Source organism: Ostrea edulis, chromosome 3, assembly GCF_947568905.1.
Source record: "Ostrea edulis chromosome 3, xbOstEdul1.1, whole genome shotgun sequence".
Taxonomy (NCBI): domain Eukaryota; kingdom Metazoa; phylum Mollusca; class Bivalvia; order Ostreida; family Ostreidae; genus Ostrea; species Ostrea edulis.
In genome coordinates, this window is record NC_079166.1 from 57,246,831 (window position 1) to 57,268,489 (window position 21,659).

Here is a 21,659-nt window from a genome sequence, read left to right on the forward strand (position 1 = left end):
TTGCCTCTACACTGAATACTGATAGACACTTCCGCCTCTACACTGAATACTGATATATACTTCCGCCTCTACACTGAATACTGATAGACACTTCCGCCTCTACAACGAATACTGATATATACTTCCGCCTCTACACTGAATACTGATAGACACTTCCGCCTCTACACTGAATACTGATATATACTTCTGCCCCTACACTGAATACTGATAGTCACTTTTGCCTCTACATTGAATACTTATAGACACTTCCGCCTCTACATTGAATACTGATAGACACTTCCGCCTCTACACTGAATACTGATAGACACTTCCGCCCCTACACTGAATACTGATAGACACTTCCACCTCTACACTGAATACTTATAGACACTTCTGCCTCTACACTGAATACTTATAGACACTTCTGCCTCTAAATGGGATACTGATAGACACTTCCGCCTATACATTGAATACTGATAGACACTTCCGCCTCTACACTGAATACTGATAGATACTTCTGCCTCTACACTGAATACTGATAGATACTTCTGCCTCTACACTGAATACTGATAGATACTTCCACCTCTGCATTGAATACAGATAGACACTTCCGCCTCTACACTGAATACAGATAGACACTTCCGCATCTACACTGAATACTGGTATATACTTCCATCTCTACATTGATTACTGATAGACACTTCCGCCTCTACATTGAATACATGATTAATCAAGAAAGTGTACTTCATTTTTCAGGGAAGGAGCACATCTTTCAAGGAACAAGGACAAGCAGTGCTATGAAGTTGTCATTTGCCTTTATAATCATTATGCTAGAGGTGAGTGATACAATTTGTGAGTAATTTTCACTACATTTTAGTAGTTTATGATGATAAGATCTGTAGCTACTAACGCGTACGATTTCGCTGAAATGATTTTTACCCTTGTCACTGATTCAATACTTTAGATGATTTGTATGTGCAATTAATATACGTAATTAGGGAAATGTCTTTCAAGATTCGAAAAATACCTCGAGCCTCTTGGCACCGGCAGATTGCACGGAGCGTATTTTGCGCTCCATAAGATACATGCCAGTGTGAAGAGGCCCGAAGTATTTATTGTACTTTTAAAAACTGAAAGACATTATACAATTGCATTTTAGAGATAAGTCGGCGTTGTACTCTTTAGGTCAAGTTTACTCATACGCAGTGATTAGTCGATTTAAAAGTCAACAGTTTATGAGAATATAACCTTGATTGTTCGTTAGTAAAAATGTCAAGGGGAAAATACGCAGTGAGTGTAAATATTACCTTTTGTATTCATGCTTCTTTAACTCATTCTATGTTACAGATAACACCGCGGTAGATAAACGGTTTGGGGGCGCTCGCTTCGTAACCGGGAGATCCGAGCGTGATTCTCGATCTCGGTGCTGCGTCAAATCGTCAACATGATTAGTTGTATATTATTTAACGTCCCTTTCGAAAATTGTTCACCCATATGGAGACGTAACCATTGTCGGTGAAGGGCAAACTCCCCGTCAAGGCCTCATTACGTCACCTACTAACTCTGGTGGAAGTTTGCGGTGAAGGGCTGCAAAATTTGGGCCTATGGTCGGCACTTACGGTCTTTGAGCAGGGAGGAATCTTTATTGTGCCACACGTGCTGTGACACGGGGCATCATTTTTTATGATTTCATCCGAAGAAGTATACCGAGGACATATTCTAACCCAGATACTATCGGGACCGTTTTTTCGTCAAGCATCTGGCATTGATGTCACGAGTCTTTTTCGGATATGACCAGGGCTTTCAAAAGTAGCCGGTAGCCGGCGGATTTCCGCCGCCTATAGTAACATTAGGTGCCGTTTACTTTAGTGACAAAAATGTATATCCAATGAAAAAAACTTTTATAAAATTTTAAACATCTTCCAAACTTTAGTAGACTCAGAAATCGCGGCCGTTAGGATGTAAAAACGTGTTTACTTGCGCTAAATTTAGTTCAGGTAAATACCGGCACCTGATTGGTCTTCTGTTGGTGTAGAAAATAATACGTCAATTGCAATAGTCGGAAAGCCTCGGATTTACCCAATTCGTGACAACACGGACGAGAAGTTCCGAAAGATAACAACAAGTCCTGAACGTAAAAATCAATGATGTTGACGGAATGAAGAGAACAAATACCCTGTTCAGTTTCGGTTTTAAAAAGGCCAGAAGTGAAAGTGACACAAGTATAATATCAATCAACAATTTTAAAGCGAAAACAGAATTTAATCAGGAAAGATTTCAGACTTGCTATTCTACTTAATTTGCAAATGCCCACGTGGTATTAAATAAAAACGTAAGTAGAATTTTTCAGCACAGATTCGCTATGTTACCAACAAATCTGTAGCTGCTAACTTGAATTTGTGGAAAAATAAAATTATAGGTCATTTAAATGTTACTTATTAATTTGTAATAAAGATTGTTTGGGTTTTATTTAAAAAATATTGGGGTGAGCAAAAGCAAAAGGTCTCAATGGGTTTCATGTCAGTTTTGGAGAAAAATATTACTCCCCGTGTAAGTTAACAGACTTTAAGGGACCAAATGAAAATAGAAATATAGAGTTGTGTTAATGGTGAATAATATTCTTAAAATATTGGGAGTGTAACTCTTATTTGCAATTCAATAAAAAAAAAAAAATGATTAAATACATGTAAACTTTTTTTTATAACATACAATGTATCCGTTAAAAAAGGAAACGAAAGCTGACAATACAGGTAATTAGAACAACTATAAATATAATATATATTGATGCTTTATTATATAAAACTGGTGTTGGTTGTGATCTATATTCTTCTTACATTTTACTTTAATCTGCTTACTGTTGGGTGGCAGAGATTCAAGCAAAGACACTTAAAAATTGATTGATACAGCATTGCAAAAAATAATTACATGTAGTTATCTTGATGCATTTTATTTTTTCATTTTGCATCAAAATTAGTACTTTGCAATGTTGAATTTTTTTAAAGTTTTTGCATGAACAGAAAATTTCACATATGAAACAATAAATTCATGGCAAAAGTAAAAATTTCAGGCAAAAAAATGACAATTTCAAAGCTGCAGTTAAGTGCCAGGAAACCGCCAGAATGCAGGATTTTGCGTCATTTACCCCAGAGCTTCTGGGGGCCGCTCAAGGCCCCCAGACCCCCGGCCGTAAGATACGGCTGTGCCATTCGCATTGAATCGCCTTCTACTTTTTCATTTCAGCCTCCTACTTTTAAATTTGTTGAAAGGCCTGTATGACCTTAGAAACGGAGGTCACGTGTAGGCATTGGCACGATAAAAGCTCTATATGAGTGGGGTTTTTTCCTTCCAAACAACAGAACTACAGATTTAAGCTGTTATGCGATGACTTACTCTATCTTAATACTTTTGTACTTTCTTTTTCCTGAAGGAAGCACACTTTTCGATACTAGATCCAGAGTTCTGTGAAATTTCCAAGTTGACAAGAGAAGTTGTGGAGTCTTGTCCAACGGATGAGGAATCGTGGATAAAGGCTTCAGTAAAAAAAAACTGCTCATTATTCACTGACAAATGCACAGGAAAATTAGAATATCACTGTGTCATAAACCCCTGGCAAAATTTAACAGTGGAAGTATGTGCACCATCAACTCGTATTCGAAGAGGTAAATTTCACATTAATTTTAGAAATAGCAACCTACTTTCTACATGTGATATTCAATAAGCAGACGTCAAAAAACCACTGTTGTGTCAAGTGCTCATTGGACATGCGCAATTCTATAGGGGTCGGGGGGGGGGGGTGTCTGAACCCTCTCCCATGGAATTTGCAAAATATATTTCATCATGATTTATACTAAAAATATAAATATTGAGTTATCACATTTGTGGGCTAATTAATGAGGACAAGAACAAATAAAACACAATCTTGGAATAATCATATAGAAATTGCTCACAACTTTAGAAAAGTATGTTGTAAAGATATATTTGATATCCTTCCTTTTACAATTTACATAATTACTGGTGATTGACATAACAATCTCATTTATACTGGATGGATGATTTAACCATAGGTTAGGATTCGACATATTTATCCTTTTTTTTTTCATTGAGGCATATCATAAAAAAATTATAAATCATTATTTCTGTGTTCATGGAATTTTTCGACAAGTTTTCTTTCTGTTGGTTAGTGGTAAACTTTAGTTGGTAAACAGAATTTATTCATATTTAGTATGTTGTTTTTAAAGTTAATACAGAAAACGCGATCGTCGAAAAGGCATCGGAGACGAAATAATGGTTCTAATATTCCGCATTTGAAAATTTGAACAAGGCAAAAAAAGGCACACATACACAAGAGATATGGGAATACTTTACGTTTATTAAAAAAAAACCGTGATCAGAATATTGAAGGGGAATGAAAATGTTGGAAGATTGTATAAGAGGGAGCTTAATGATGTTAAATTGATACTACATTACCGTATACGGAAAGGTTTGATTCGAGTCTGCTCTTCATTTATGGCATTCTGTTCTCACATAGACTACATAGATAATATATGTTACGTTCTTACACAGGCTACATAGATAATGTATGTTCTTATACAGACTACATAGATAATATATGTTACGTTCTTACACAGGCTACATAGATAATGTATGTTCTTATACAGACTACATAGATAATATATGTTACGTTCTTACACAGACTACATAGATGATATATGTTACGTTCTTACACAGACTACATAGATAATATATGTTACGTTCTTACACAGACTACATAGATAATATATGTTACGTTCTTACACAGACTACATAGATAATATATGTTACGTTCTTACACAGGCTACATAGATAATATATGTTACGTTCTTACACAGACTACATAGATAATATATGTTACGTTCTTACACAGACTACATAGATAATATATGTTACGTTCTTACACAGACTACATAGATAATATATGTTACGTTCTTACACAGGCTACATAGATAATGTATGTTCTTATACAGACTACATAGATAATATATGTTCTTACACAGACTACGTAGATAATATATGTTCTTACACAGGCTAAATAGATAATGTATGTTTATATACAGACTACATAGATAATGCATGTTCTTACACAGACTACATAGATAATGTATGTTCTTATACAGACTACATATATAATGTATGTTCTTATACAGACTACATATATAATGTATGTTCTTATACAGGCTACATAGATAATATGTTCTTACATAGACTACATAGATAATGTATGTTTTTACACAGACTACATATATAATGTATGTTCTTATACAGACTACATAGATAATATGTTCTTACACAGACTACATAGATAATATATGTTCTTATACAGACTACATAGATAATGTATGTTTATATACAGACTACATAGATGATATATGTTCTTACACAGGCTAAATAGATAATGTATGTTCTTATACAGATTACATAGATAATGTATGTTCTTACACAGACTACATAGATAATGTATGTTCTTACACAGACATAGATAATGTATGTTCTTACACAGACTACATAGATAATGTATGTTCTTATACAGGCTACATAGATAATGTATGTTCTTATACAGGCTACATAGATAATGTATGTTCTTACACAGACTACATAGATAATGTATGTTCTTACACAGGCTAAATAGATAATGTATGTTCTTATACAAACTACATAGATAATGTATGTTTTTACACAGACTACGTAGATAATATATGTTCTTATACAGACATAGATAATATGTTCTTACACAGGCTAAATAGATAATGTATGTTCTTATACAGACTACATATATAATGCATGTTCTTACACAGACATAGATAATGTATGTTCCCTGTGTTTTTAAACTTATCGTATACAAGCATTCCTGTTAATGTATATTGAGATAGTGCTTCCAGTTGTAATAGAAATCTTAAAAATACAATATTTCTGCGGTATGGGAGTTGTTTATGATATGCCGTGGCACGTTATTTATCTTTCTTCATTATTGATTCAGGACACTGTGCAGAGTACAATCACAGAGGAGGGAAGATACAGGAGTTCTATATTAAGAACTGTAAAGCCTGCACGGAGGATTATACATCAACAGATGCATATCAATGTATGTTGGCTTATCCTTTCCTTAATTTATATGCTATCTAAGACTATACAATAAGATAATTGTGTGCTATTTGTACACACACACACACACACACACACACACACACACACACACACACACACACATATATATATATATATATATATATATATATCATATATATATAGATCATCTAGCCGAAAGCTTCTATGACTGAAAGAACCTGGGGGAAATAAGACGAGCCAAATGTCATTGAACGATTAACAAATCAAGATAAAAAAAAAATCTCTGGAATTCCACCTTTTATTGTATTGATTGACTGTGTATTGTTTAACGTCCCTCTCGAGAATTTTTCACTCATATGGAAACGTCACCATTATATATAATAAAAAAATTTAGGACCGCGCCAAACCCAGAAAACACGGAAAAAACAAGTAACATTTCGTGTCAACAGCTATTAGAAAATAAATCAACAGGTCCAAAAATTATAAATCTATTCGGAAGGAATCTAACTGACACCGAAATAGAATTATTATCACATGGATTGCACTCCTACCCCTAATACAGATAGAATAAATTTAATAGCCGACACCGACGAATTTTGCCGGAAACTACGCCTGAAAAAGTTCTTTCAAAATTCTCCGGATGAGGATGAATCCCTTGTAGGAAACAAAAAAGGATTTAAACCTCCAATAAACAGAGACAAACACCTAGATGAATACATAAGTTGTCTTAAATCGTCTGCCAACTCTAACAAGGGCGAATTGAAGAACAAAAGTAATATTTCCTTTGCGCAAAAATAAGCAATTAACGATTTATGGAGTGATCCAAATCTTGTGATCAAAGAAGCAGACAAAGGCGGAGCCGTTGTGATCATGGATAAGCTTCGCTTTAAGGAAATGGTTTTGAACGAACTCCAAAACACCCGGTTTTATAATAAATTGACCACTAACGAAAATCGCCAAACAATGCTCAAAGTAGAAAAAATAATTGGAAAAAATTTCGATAATTTCACCAAGAATGATATACAATTATTGCTGTTTTTGAGGTCAATACGATGATTTAGACACCTGAGGAGTACAATATTCACCGATCCCGAAGGGCGAGGTGAATATTGTTCTTCGAACATACATTACAGGGTTCGAAATTAACTTTTTCAAGCACTAGTCCGTACGGACTAGTCACTATTGATGTTCACTAGTCCGCAAAGCATTTCACTAGTCCGTCCAGTATATCAAAAAATTATCTTCATTTTAATCAAACTAAACACATCACAGTTGCAAACAATTCAATTTCTGACACCTACAGAAGAAAAAGAGACCACCATATTTTATTTCGTATTCAAGATCTTCAAAAGCATACAATATTAACCTCCGAGTTAATCCTTTGATAAACGTCCATAAGTGCGTTCGAGATCGACATTCCTGTTGTTTTGGTGTTCAGACCTTAGAGTCACAGGAGTTCGAAATTTTATCAAGAAAGTCAATAAAATTCACTCGATTGACCAAGTCATGAGCTATAGTGTTATGAACTACTGTGTTAGAGTCGCGAATGACGAGAACATGTGCGCACAAACCTACATGTTCTCAGACCACACTACTTGCAATTCTTGCACCTAGAACACGTTCTCGTGATGTGTACTCGGCGTTCGGAATCGGCAGGAATTTGACAATGTGTGCACGTTCGAAGAACGGCGGTCTCAAATGTGTTTGGAAGATCAGACTGTCATAGTCAGGAAAACACCTGACCATGCAGGTAATCAACCATAAGTTCAAACATCTAAGAGACTCAGACAAATCTTGCTAAAATCTTTACCAATTCAAAATTGATTTCCGGATTTTCACTAGTCCTTACGGACTAGTGCTATAGAGAGTTCACTAGTCCGACATGTATTCTACTAGTCTCGGACTTACGGACATGAGTTAATTTCGAACCCTGCATTATCTTGGTCTGTGTAAGAACATACATTATCTATGTAGTCTGTATAAGAACATACATTATCTATGTATGACCTCAAAAACAGCAATAATTGTTTTATTATATGATTAAATGATTAAAAAACCCTTCAAGATTGTTCTTTGCTTTAATTGTAAGTCCTGTGTGGAAAAAATAATTCCTTATGTTCACCTGGAAGGTCTATTTTTGGTCCTATGTGGAAAAAATAATTCCTTATATTCACCTGGAAGGTCACGTGCAGGTAAACATAACGTAGTATGATTTCTACATTCAGCCAATGAGAGAGCTAGGAATTATTCAATCATATAATAAAAGAGATTATTTAACAAAATTTGAAGTTAAATCTAGTAACTTCTACGGATTACCCAAAATTCACAAATCTAAGGAAATTCAAGACGCTGTGAAAACGAATATATAAAGTTGCCTCACCCAAACGACCTGAAAATTCGGCCAATCATCGCTAGACCATCATCAAGTACACAGAGACTAAGTAATTTATTAGACATCATACTTAAACCTCTCTGTAACTTAGTTCCTAGTTATATTAGAGATGATCTGCATGGACTTTCTAAATTATATTCCTGAAAATGTGAATCATAATACTATCCTCATCAGTTTTGATGTAACCAGTTTATATACCAACATCCCACATGCGTTAGGACTTGAATTTATTAACTTGCAAAGAATTTTACATTGGACAGACCAGTAAATTAAATATATATATATATATATACATAAGACTCCAAAGTGCCATGGGACTCCAAAGTGCGATGGTCACGCCAAACCCCGATGGTCTGCTCCAAACCCCGATGGTGTGACACGCCAAAGTGCGATGGTCCACACTCATGCGCCTAAGTACGATGGTGTGACACGCCAAAGTGCGATGGTGTGACACGCCGAAATCCATTGGTTTGTAAATGGCACAGTGTTTTGGTACAGACTGTACCAACCGTGTGTTGTTTCACTAAAATATCAGTGCAAAATCCATGCACAAAAATAAGAAGTTCCAACTTATTTTATCACCATCTAGTTGTCGTGTTATTAAACACAAAACTTTCCAACACAAATCGTATAGAATGTTTTGCATTATAGCATATCCCAAAGATTTTATTTCGTGTACGTCACAAGTAATAAATGATTATGAATTAAAGAATGTTTGGGCGAAGTAGATAGTTCGACAACAAATGTACTTTGCCGTTCTCACTATCCTCAACCTTGTATACCTTGCCGTTACTGTCGTCCGTGTTGCATTTCTTCGGTTTCATTTTGAAAGACGTTAAGCATGATGTCACAATGACGTGACGTCACAAACGTTACTGAACTCCCCACCACCGGACTTTGGCGTGGCCATTTGCACTTTGGCGTCCGTAACGTTAACAAACCATCGCACTTTGGCGCAGAGCATCACACTTTGGCATGATCATCGCACTTTGGAGCAACCATCGCACTTTAGAGTCTTACATACATATATATATATATATATATATATATATATATATATACGCGGAAATATATATATATATATATATATATATATATATATATATATATATATATATAAGCACTAAAATCTAACAATATACCCGATACCTAGAAGTGTCGGATCCACATAGTGGATACAAGGTAAAAAAAAAAAAAAAATACATAAAAAACACCAATACCAACGACACAATAGGGATGACTCGTCCCTTTTTTACATTTTTAATACAAACGAAAAAGTTTTACTAATGAAAATACATAAGAAGGGCCGGATGAATATGGATCACTGGATGTATTAGAGGTGGGATTAGGTGCTTAGTCTTCCTGGGAACCCATCATACTTATTGTATTGTTAGCCCGTTTCTTTTTCTATAAAACAAAAACACAGAACTCTCAATCTCATTTCTATTTCTAGGAAACGATTCAAAATTAAAAACTCAATAAATGATGATCGATTGCATATGCATAAATTATGGGCGATAACATCTAATAACAATATGCTACATGACAATGCAAATAACAGCAAGAGGAAGTTCGATTGTCTCTGAGCCGGCATTAGGTCAGTACTGTGCATCGTTTAAATTCCCGACATACTTTCTATGCTGCGAAACAAGCTGTTTGTCAGTCGTTATCGTCGTAAACTTTTCGAAATGAAAACACAGACCCCCCCCCCCCCCCCCGGACACACCAGAGGTAGGATCAAGTGCTTAGGAGGAGTGAAGAGTGAACGTCCCCTGTTGACCGGTCACACCCGCCGTGAGCCCTATATCTTGATCAGGTAAACGGAGTAATCCGTAGTCAAATTAGTATATGAAGAACGGCACGTCAGACAGTATTCAACCTAACGACAGGTTGTATTTTTATATTAGGTTGTATTAACGATCGTCAGAATTTGCAAAATGCGGATTTTAAACGAGACTGTTGAAACCCCTGTAACATCAACTTGTTTGTCAGTAGCCTGCCTCGATTTAAAAACTGATCACAAGCAGAACATGGCCTTGCGTATCAAGTCAGTTGAGAGACATAAACACCATATGCAGCAGGTGATAATGGAATATTGCTACGTAAATACGGGAAGTTGACAATGGAGAAGTTGAATCTATCCCGAGGTAATCTAACTTCCTCTTCCGATATAATCTCCCCTATCTATCATAAGGTGAGTTAGTTAGCCGTTAACATCTATGTTCAATAAATAATCCAAGTGTGTACACATACACGTGCGTGTGCCCTTGCATTCATAGAGAAACGAATTTTTTTGATTGAATGAAAAAAATAAACATTTTTGAAACTGTATTCAATATACATTTTATTTCATTAGAATTCTGGTTTTATTGCAATTCAAATGAATAGAACTGTAATAATGATCCCCATTTGTTGAAGCAGTGGTAATGTATAGTGCTTAGCCTTCATAAAAACTATTGACCACTGTAAAGCTGTAATCACGTGCTAACAAAAGTAAAATTACACGTGATAATGGTGTAACTCTCACTGTGACATCATATATGCAATCGGAATTCCTCGAATGTCTCGCGCACTCGAGTGCGCGAGACATTCGAGGAGTTCCGATTGATCATACATGAGATACACTACGTCATCACGTATCCCATTTCAGAATCGGTCCGTGTTTCTTCCTTCATCTAAATAGAGATACTTGAAGAATGCGAAACAGTGTTTATATATTTAATATTCTTTTAATTACAGACCAGGAATGCTATTCGACTATTTACAATAGAAAAAGGCATCAGAAAGAAAAACCGGAATTAAGGGAATCGTATCAACAGCTGCAACAACCCAATGAAAGGTAAGAAAAGAATCCAGATTATAGTCGATTTCGATTTGAAATAACAATATAAATCGATGAATTTAACATTTAACAATAAAGGTTTAGTAATGAATGTATATTGGATCATTTGATTCAAATTAATGACTAGTGTATGAACAAATTAATATACAATTTTTAATCTTTCATACAGAAGTGATGTGGCTAGACAAACAAGTGGGGGAGGCAACATCAGCAGAACAGACATTACTCTCTTTGTTACTCTCCTGCAAGTTATTCTGTATAATAGAATTGCCTTATAAATTGTGTTGATAATTTATAAGACAAACAGTGGAACCTGGTAGATGTGTTGGGCTAAAAACTCAAATATAACAAGAAACCAAAGCTATTCTGTAAAAATTATTGCATCAGTTTTACCTCGGTCTGAGAGAGAAATCGAAAATTTGAGTTATAAATAACTAACAGTGTCGTGGCCTTTTCAGTGCTTTTATTGTAAATATATATTATGTACTGTGATGAATATACATGTATTTCTGGTATTTATACCGTAGTCGGCCATCATAATGATGTATTATATCCCAGTGGCGTAGGAAGTGTTTGTTTCTTTGACAAGTGATGAAAAATAACAGTTTTTTTTTTTGGGGGGGGGGGGGTGTCTTTCAAAACTGAAGTTTTGAAGGCGTTGGCATGATGGGAAAAAAACCATTCTCACTGTGACAGCTATGGCGTGTAAAATGTTGTAATAGTATACAAAGTTTGATTTATATGCTAAAATCTTGATTTATATTCGATAACCATGGTGTTTATATGCGTAAATCTTGACGTATATTCGATAATCTTGATGTTGATATCAATATCAAGATAATCGAACATAAGTCAAGATTTATGCGAGTACCAATTCTGGAAAAAAAATTAACGAATAGTTGTTCTAACTATTGCAACCACATACAAAATCAGACAATTTAGAATTTTCATTTAAACTACAATGTCGAGAGAAATGTCTTCATTTACATCCTGAAATGGTTTACTCTATTTACGAAGGGAAAAAAATACATGCTTGTTTAGAAATGGCTGAATTGTGGATTAAACGCATACAGGGTATATGGTAAAACAATATATATAGAAAAAGTGAGTGCTTTAAAAAAAGTTACTAGAAATCATATATAGATATTTTTGGTTATGAAATTGCTAATTACATTAATGGATTGTATACAATTTAATTAAGATTAGATCCTTTGATCTGCTCATATATCGCTACACCTTGTGTAGCGATAGTAGATGGGCGGATCAAAGGATCTAATTTTAATTAGATTGGGATTGTATACAAATGCATAAAGCAGAAAAATAAATGAAAACGAGAAATCGTATTTTGCTTCTCTCTCTCTCATTTTGGGGGGATTCATTCAGAAAGGTACAAATTGACACACTGTGCAGGCACATCAACGTTGATTTTATACTCATTCAACATAAAGAGATGCCCAACTTGGAAATAGTAAATTCTTGTTGCAGCTTGTGTTGGTATTGTGAATGAACGTTACGGAAGTATGCTACACCAGAGAAATTTGATATGGATGAAAAGTGAAGGATATGTACATTTTGAAAATGAAAACTTTCAAATTTACATTATTTAGTAAAAAAAAAATGTAATTTTAGTAGAAAGCAATCTGAGAAAAAATTTAAAACCCCTACGTGGTTCGAACACGCGATTTTACAGTTCATCAGTCGATGTGCTAACCTACTCGCTAAGCAATGAATTTTTAAAGGAATGGACAAATATTGCTGATATTTATATTTTCATCCATGATTTAAAAGGAAGTCAGCCATTATGACGATGTAGAGTACCTCCTTAACATAATACATTAAACATATGATGATTATACTTATTATATATAATGTAAAAAAAAAAAAAAAAAAAGACACATGTACATGTGCACATCAAATCTCCGAACGAGGGGTGAATAAAATGATCTGAGATTTACGCACTGAAAGTTAGTTTGACGAGTCCCTATTTCTAAAATAAAATGCAAATTATATTAAATGTAAATAAACATTATTTCAGGTAAATTCCAGAATTCACACGCTTAGGGCTACTTAACTCTTTCAGTATCTATGATTTTTAACATCAGTTTTCAAGACTCTGAGCAGGACCCTACCATAAAATTCCATAGAACGTAGGGGAAACAAAAACTATGGAATAATCACATGACATCAAACGAATGTATTTATTTCAAATTTGAGTAATAAATGCATATATCTAGGATTTTTTCTTTTATCTCTTTAGTCAAGTAAATATTAGGGCTGTCAAATCGATCAATACCCTAAGATATGAACATTGGCAGTGATTACATTTTCGGCATTTAGAAGAATCGCGGGTCATTCAGATACTACCTTAAAACGGAGTTCCCGTGTCGAGTCGAGGCAGGCTTTGGCACGTTAAAAAACCCTCCATGCTAGGTCTAAATTTGTGGTACTTCACCTACAGCTGGTGACGTCTTAACACGAGTGAAAAATTCTCATAGGGACATAAAACAAACTAAAATACCTTTATGAATGTAAACTTACGTAATATAGTACAATTAATCATGATGCCGTTAAAAAAGTGGGAGGGGAACAGTTTGGTGAAGAGATTTGGCTAAACCACCTTTACTTCCTTCCTACAACCTAGTAATTGTTTTCCCCAAGTTATTGATACTTCCTTTCAATACACCTACAGCAGGTGATAAAGTTCGCTAAAGCCCCAACTCCCTCAAATTCAATACATGTAAATATTTATTCCGTGCGATCGGGACAACTAGAAAGGAATCTTGAGGCAGATTCTGTACTTCCCTTCTCTTGCAATATCCTCGATTTGTTCCTGCGGATAACCGATACGGTTCATTTTCAGAAAGAGGGGTAGGAGGTTTGCATCTTTGATGGTACATATTCCAATATGACACAAAAATATCCTTTTTAAAAGAGATTTTCTTAAAATGGGGATTGCAACTCATGTAATTCCCTTTAGAATTATTGATGTAAAGTGGTAAATGTAGAAAGTTTTAATGTAGAGGAAAGACTAAAGTTCTTATTCTTATCTTTAAAAAACCCCAGAAGTATCAGTTCGTCTTGCTACTGAACGATGCTGGTATTAAGAAATTTTCAGAAACACACAGCCAGTTGTTTTATAAGCGCTAAACCATACCTTGACCAGTTAACCATGGTAATTGACTAAAAAATCCAGTCTCTAATTTTATCTTAGTAGTACTGACTTTATCTTAAAAAGAGGAAGCAAGAAATGTTCAGTTATGTAGTCTGTAATATCTTATTTTGTAATGGAGACCTAATAATGTTTTCATTTTTCAAAGAGCTTTGAAGAATATTGTTCATGAAAAAGTCATTTTTAGCGTTCATAGATTTAATACATAGCTACTATATGACCAAACCTTGAACAATAGATAAAATACTGAATATATTGAATTTCAGCCGATTACATTTTACAGTCGGTAGTCTGGAAGAAAACTTTTTTAACAGACATAATCCTTACATTTTTCTCAGACTAAATTACATATTTAAATATTATGGTGCATGCAAAGACTGAATTCAATATGGTTTAGATAAAGATGGAAATCTTCTCTAGCAGCTAAAACAAGCAATCAGTTATTCAATGGTAATGGAGCATGCTGAACCTTCTGCACGATATTCATATCTGTCATGAGAACTGAACACTGAAACGTAAACCAACAACAGTTTGCAAGACAAATCTCTCCTTATAATCTTACATTAGAATCTATGTACATATATCACTGCATGAAACTATGACATAATATGAAGTAACAAAAAATGCATTAAAACATTTATGAAACAAAACGTAATTTTTCTTTCAATTTTAAACACAAATAATGGACATTTCAGTCATATGCTAACAACAAAGCTAAATCTGGACTACAGAATCTGACATCTTTTTTTTCTTTCTCAAAAGCAAATCACAGGACAAAATTCACCTATGGAATCAAAGGTCACACAGACTGATGATAAGCACATTTAGAACTCTGTGGATATGACAGGCTTAAGAAAAAATTCAACTGTTCAGATCACAAGAATTAACCAATCACTTTTCTTCAGTCTAAATCAGGTGGTCACTTGGCATCACTAACTGTCGATGATTCAACTATGTAGATTTTAAGAACTCTTTCTTTCCTTGGCGAGTATGATGAACGAACCGTTCCACGTGTCATTCTGAAAAAAAATACAAAGCTGTATTGCTGTCATCAGAAAATTCCTTCAAGTGTTCATCTAATACATCCTATGTTCATGTTCATCAGTCTTGGATAATATTTGTTACATGAGACCAGGTAGTCTTGTGCCAAATTGCAATAGCACTGCAAGTGAATCAATTAGAGAAAAAGTTGTCTGATTAGAATGTGTTTCCCACAACACCTCCACCCCTATTAAAATGGCCAATTTCCCCACCTGGCATTCTCCTTTTGTTGTAGTTCTTTCTTTCTAGTTTCAGACAACTTTGCTAACTTCTCTGTTCTGTCCCTACAAAATATTTTCTCAGTAATTAAAACGGTGTAAATAGCTTATGATCAGTAGAAATGCACAATGAATAAAAAGTCCTCTTACCATTGTTTTTAAACTTAACATTTTTAACAGGAATACTACAAACGGAGCAACATACGCCAGTCGGACAGTGAAATTCAACCTGGAAGCATATTATGCACTTTGAATTGATACCACACACATTCTGAATAGAAAAGATTGAAAGTACCGTAGGTCATGTACCAATCCATCTGACATGTGAACTGATTAAGTATTTGTCTGAGAGAGAGGTTGTGACAAAATATCAGTGCATTATCTGTATCTATGTCAGATGAGAAAAAGTCCAGGAAACCATTTGATCTACTTTTAGTCCTAAAGTAGGTCAAGGTGCACCAATCCAGCTGAAATGTAAACTCAATCTTACGCTTCTTGAGGGAGAAATTGTGACCAAATTTCAAAGTCGTACATGCATCTGCTATGGAAAATAGTCCGGAAAACATGACCTTGGACGGATTTTTGTATGTTACGAAATTTGATTTGCAGCATGTACTAACAATTTCATGGCGACCTGAACGACATGAATCTATGGACAGAGAAGTTTACTAGGTACATTGTTGTTGTTTTTTTATTGGTTTTTGTACACATAATAAAGTACATGAATACAACAAGTCATATATAATTATCATTATGTGCATGGAGAGAGATAGTGAGAAAGAGAGAAAAAGAGAGATGCATGTTTTAAGTAAATATTAAGTTCCATCTGTTCCATTGAGTATCAATTTTTTTCTTTTCACCATTCTTATATGCTATATATTTGTGTGTTTCATAAAATAATTTCATTTGTGATATTGCAGCGGGCAAGTTTAAAGGTTTCTTATTGCATCTTGCAGTATAGACATAATACTTCAGAAATAAAATAATAATGTTTTGTATATCACTATTATTTTCAATACAAGCTAAAATAAAGGATTTCTTTGTAATTGTAATCTGTCGCTCAGTCTTGTCTTCTAAAAATTGTTTGAATTCTACAAGAAATAATTGTAAACAATTACATTCCCATAAAATATGTTCTATTGTTTCCTCTTCAGAGTGACAAAAGTTGCAATATTTAGAATCTATTCTTTTTATTTTGAACAATAATGAATTTGTTGCTAAAATTTTGTTTATAATTCTGTGCTGAAACCAGCGGAGCTTACAGTCTTTTGTCACTCTGAAGGGCATTTTGTGGATTATTTTCCATTCCCTGTCGTCTACATCTAAAAGCTCACTCCATTTCTTTTTGCCAGCTGAGACCGAGTTATTTTCATTAAGAATTTCATTAAAAAAAATTGATTTGTAACATTTCAAAATTGTGTAAGTATTTGTCATAATTAATGGACTTGTGAGCTTCATGATGTTTTTTCCAGGGTCTGAGTTTTTTTTATCCATGCTCTTACTGCATGGATAATGCTGATGTATTCTAAAAAAATTATCCTAATGTTTGTATAAATATCACAAAAATGTTTAAAACTAAAAAGTGAACCATCTTCATTAATAATATCATTAATCAGTCTGATGTTGCTGTCAAACATTTGTTTATTAAAAAATGGTTTTCCACCAATATGAATCTTTGGGTTATAAAATAGAGGTGAATCAGCAGCAACAGTGGACTCATCAATAAGACTATGTAATGTAATGAACGACTTGAATACATCAATCCAAAATTTATTTTTCAGTGTTTTTAAAAGAGTGCTGATGTATTCAACCCCACAGTTAATGAATTTGTTCAACTCAAAATTGGGAATAAACATTCCCATACCTCTGCTGGAAAAAATAAGATGTCTTACCCAAAATAATTTCATAGAAGCTATAAAAGACATTAGATTTACCATTTTCAATCCTCCATCTTCATATTTTTTAACTATTACTTCTTTTTTTACTCTGTGAGTTGAATTATTCCATATGAAAGAAAAAAATAATTTTTCTAAATTTTTACAATATAACTCAGAGGGATTTGGGATTGACATCAAGATATGGTTTAATAAGGGCAAAGTCAATGTTTTAATAACTGTGATATTTCCAATGGGAGTCAAAAATCTTTTCTCCCAATGTTTAAGTAAAGATTTAATCTGTACACATTTTGGTTCATAGTTTAATTGCATCATTTTCTTTAGATCCACATTAAAATGTATTCCTAGTAGTTTAAACCTTGTAGTACCCCACTTAAGCTTGTAGTTAGGCAGTAAAATTTCATTACTAAATCTTTTGGATCCAATCCATACTATATGGGTTTTGTCAAAATTAATATAAAGTCCAGACATTTCTGAAAATTGTTGCAGTGTTTCCAATGTTTCCAAGAGAGATTCTTTACTGCCATCAAGAATAAGTGAAGTGTCATCAGCCAACTGGGAAATCTTCTTTCCTACATTGTTTACAGTAATACCTTTAATACTTTTGTTTAATCTAATCTGAATAGCTAATATTTCTGCACAAATTAAAAAAATATACGGTGACAAAGGGTCACCTTGTCTACACCCTCTCTGAATATTGATTTTTTCAGAGAGATTACCACCTTGATTTACTGCAGATGTAATATCTGTACAAAATAATGATACCCAGTTCCGAATAGAGTTGCCAAAGTTAAAGAAAGTTAGTGCTTTTTGAATAAATTCCCAAGACACTGTATCAAAAGCTTTTTCAAAATCGATAAGTAATAATAAACCAGGTATATTTTCTTCCTAGTGTAATGCATAATATCATAGATAAGCCTTGTACTTTCTCCAATATACCTGTTGGGAATAAAACCTGTTTGATCAGGGTTGATTATTTTATCTAGATACCGTTTTACTCTACTAGCCACTGTACCTGATGCAATTTTATAAACAGTATTCAACAGAGTGATAGGCCTCCAGTTCTTCAGATATTGTCTTGGCTTGTCACCTTTCGGTAGCAATGTAATGATACCATGTCTTTGTGTAACTGACAAAATACTACTTTTATATCCATAATTGATAGACCTTACAACAAAAATACCGATATATTTCCAAAACATTTTGAAGAATTCGGCAGAAAAACCATCAGATCCTGGGGATTTATTAGATTTCATTTTGTAAAGAGTATTGGAGGCTTCTTTAATAGTAATTTCCCCTTCTGTTGATTCTGATTCTTTATTAGAAAGTTTCGGAATATCCTTAAAGCTTGGCTCATTGTTAAAATCAAAACTATTATTTACTTCAGTTTTCTTGTATAATTGTTCATAAAAAGTTTTTGTTTCCCTTAAGATTTCAGATTGTTCATATATTACCCTCCCTTCATTATTCTCCAATCTAGGGATTATTTTGCTCGTAAAATGTCTGGATTCCAAAGCACAAAAATATTTTGATGGTTTTTCGCCTTCTTCAACCCATTTGGCTCTACTTCTTACATAATTACCTTGTAACTTGTGTTTTCTTATGTTTTCTAGATCTTGTTTTTTACATCAATATTACTGTCACAAACATTTTCTTCCAATGTTTTGATATTTTCAATTAATTCTTTTTCCTCCTTTCTTTCTTTCTTTTTAATATATGAAGCATAAGAAATTGTTTTACCCCTTATTTCTAATAATAAGGTTTCTAAAAACAGTTGATCATTAATAGTGAAGGAAATGTCTGCATCAGGGATATTGTGTATGTTACCAAAATTATATACAGGAGCTGCATATTGCTTCTTAACTTCTAAAATAACACCTCTAATACAATCTAAATAATTTTCATCATATAATAAAGAATTGTTGAACTTCCATAATCCTCTACCTTTCTTGAAGTTATTGAAAGCAATGGACAAGGATATCATAGAATGGTCTGATCTATAACTAGACTCTATATTACATTTTTCTAAACCAGACAAAAGTGTCTCAGATATTAAGAAGAAATCTAAACGACTTTGTTTTAATGGGTTTTTTTTTTCCTCCACGAGTATCTACGAGTATTTTCGTGTAGCTGCCTAAAAGGATCAATATAACCATTACTTTCCATTAACTCCAAGACCTTGTCCCTTGCCTTTGGGTTATTAGTACTTTTCTAATTGTAATAATCTAAATCTGGGTTTAAGACAAGATTAAAATCACCACACCAAATAATATTAGAACACTGCATATCATCAATGCATGTTTGTACATTATCAAAAAAAAAGGCTGTTTGTCATTATTTGGACCATAAACATTACATATCAACACTTCATGACCTTCAATACATGCTTTAAGTAGTAAATAGTTTCCATCCACATCACCCTTTTCAGTAAGAGGTTTAAAATCAAAATTATTATTAACTAGAATTGCAACTCCTCTTGAATTTGTAGAATATGAACTAAAAAAGCATTGGTAACCCCACAAATTCTTAACTTCATTTTCAGTATCACATGAGAAATGTGTATCTTGTAAACAGTAGATATTATGATTTAAGGCTCTTAAATAATTAAAAACGTCTTTGCACTTTGCAATATCACCCAAACCTTGACAGTTTACAGAAATGATTTTAACCATTGAAATTTATAGAGGGCGAAGCCCTCTCACGGCCCGAAGGGCCGTGAGAGCGGAGCTCTCCCTATAGGTAACACGTATATACATGTTTAAAAGGAAAATATAGGAAAACAATGAAAAATTAAACCATACCTATGGAATTTGAAAATTTTGGTACTAATGGCGTCGATTCGAATACTATCGCGTGGACATGTATTTCTCCATTTTGAATCTCGTCTACCCTAGTTCACGTCGTTCTGAGATGTTACAAAAATTCGTAAAAGCATGTAAATCTTATTTTCTTAATCATATATAATCACTCCACCATTAACGCCATGTTTGTTGTGATTCAGACGCTATGTATGTAAATTTGCTAAAAATACGACGCTGAATATGACGTCACAATGTACTGTTTACATCAGTTGCGTTGTATTTCCCGCGTTCAATATATAAACGGATCAAATCCTGCTAACTTCGGGTTGTTTTTGTTCTGTTTTGGATATACATACTAATGCCAAAATTTTTTTGCTTCGCCCTCAAACACGGTCACGCCGTAAAACATATTAATGAATAGACATTGAGTTATGAAAAAATGATACCCAACAGAACTTTAGAATCCTCAACGTTGTTGAAAGCATGCATGTAAAGATAAAGACAAAGGATAGAGAGAAGAAAAGGCACATATATGTACACATAGAGATAAATTTGATGATTATCATCAGTAAAAAGAGTTCAAATGAAAAAATCAAGTTAAATACTGACACGTGAGTCACTTTGTTTGGAACGTCGTCAACATGTTATGACCGGAAATCTGATTTGGATAACTAATGTCTGAACACATGATCGAATTTTCTAATCCCGGATTTTACTAACTTTGTATTCAATGTCGTCCAGAATGTCAAACTTTACGCGCTTTCCCTTCACTGTTCCATATACCGACCCATTGAAAAACCATGCCGATGTCACACCTTCTGTATCAATTAGTCGCTTTATGAGTTCACTATTTTCCTTTGTTACATCGTCCCCTATTCTGATCTTTCCCGGGGCGTTTTTAACCGACGATCTGTGTCGCATAATGTGGGCTTTTCTGTCATTGTTTTTCATCTTCATTATGATGGGCCTCGGGGTATTCTGTTTAGAACCTGGGATGCGATGGACGGCTACAATGTCTCGTTCGCCTACATTAACACCTCCCTTCTCTTTTAACGTTGTCTTCACGACTTCAACGATTTTCTCTCCTTTTGCTTCCCGTACGCCGTAAATCTTGATGTTGTTTTTTCTACTGTACTGTTCGTTGTAGTTGGCTTTGACGGTTGCAAAAGTGGCTAAATCCTTAACTTCTGTTATTTCATTCTGCAAGTCTCTGATGTTCT

The 21,659-nt window shown here is 34.1% G+C and overlaps 2 protein-coding genes across 5 annotated transcripts in view; one reads left to right on the plus strand and one right to left on the minus strand.

Moving 5' to 3' along the window:
• The window catches only part of LOC125675199 (uncharacterized), a 100,573-nt gene extending 88,979 nt beyond the window's left edge, over positions 1 to 11,594 (plus strand). For all 3 annotated transcript variants that reach the window (XM_056158244.1, XM_056158243.1, XM_056158242.1), the window contains exons 2-6: positions 736 to 815; positions 3,407 to 3,638; positions 5,993 to 6,097; positions 11,213 to 11,312; positions 11,485 to 11,594. In XM_056158244.1, the coding sequence (XP_056014219.1) occupies positions 777 to 815; positions 3,407 to 3,638; positions 5,993 to 6,097; positions 11,213 to 11,312; positions 11,485 to 11,593 (585 nt within the window). In that variant the 5' untranslated portion in view covers positions 736 to 776 and the 3' untranslated portion in view covers position 11,594. The remainder of the gene's footprint in view (positions 1 to 735; positions 816 to 3,406; positions 3,639 to 5,992; positions 6,098 to 11,212; positions 11,313 to 11,484) is intronic.
• A 340-nt stretch (positions 11,595 to 11,934) lies between these two features.
• LOC130052654 (uncharacterized) overlaps positions 11,935 to 21,659 on the minus strand; it is a 29,500-nt gene continuing 19,775 nt past the window's right edge. The window contains exons 6-7 of one of the 2 annotated variants that reach the window (XR_008801023.1): positions 15,738 to 15,809; positions 11,935 to 15,503 (exon numbers count right to left, since the gene is read on the minus strand). Coding sequence is in view for 1 of the 2 variants with exons in the window: in XM_056158241.1 (XP_056014216.1) it covers positions 17,198 to 18,109 (912 nt within the window). In the remaining variant the exon portion in view is untranslated. Of the gene's footprint in view, positions 15,504 to 15,737; positions 21,142 to 21,659 lie in introns of those variants that run through there. The other variant, XM_056158241.1, reaches the window with a different exon arrangement.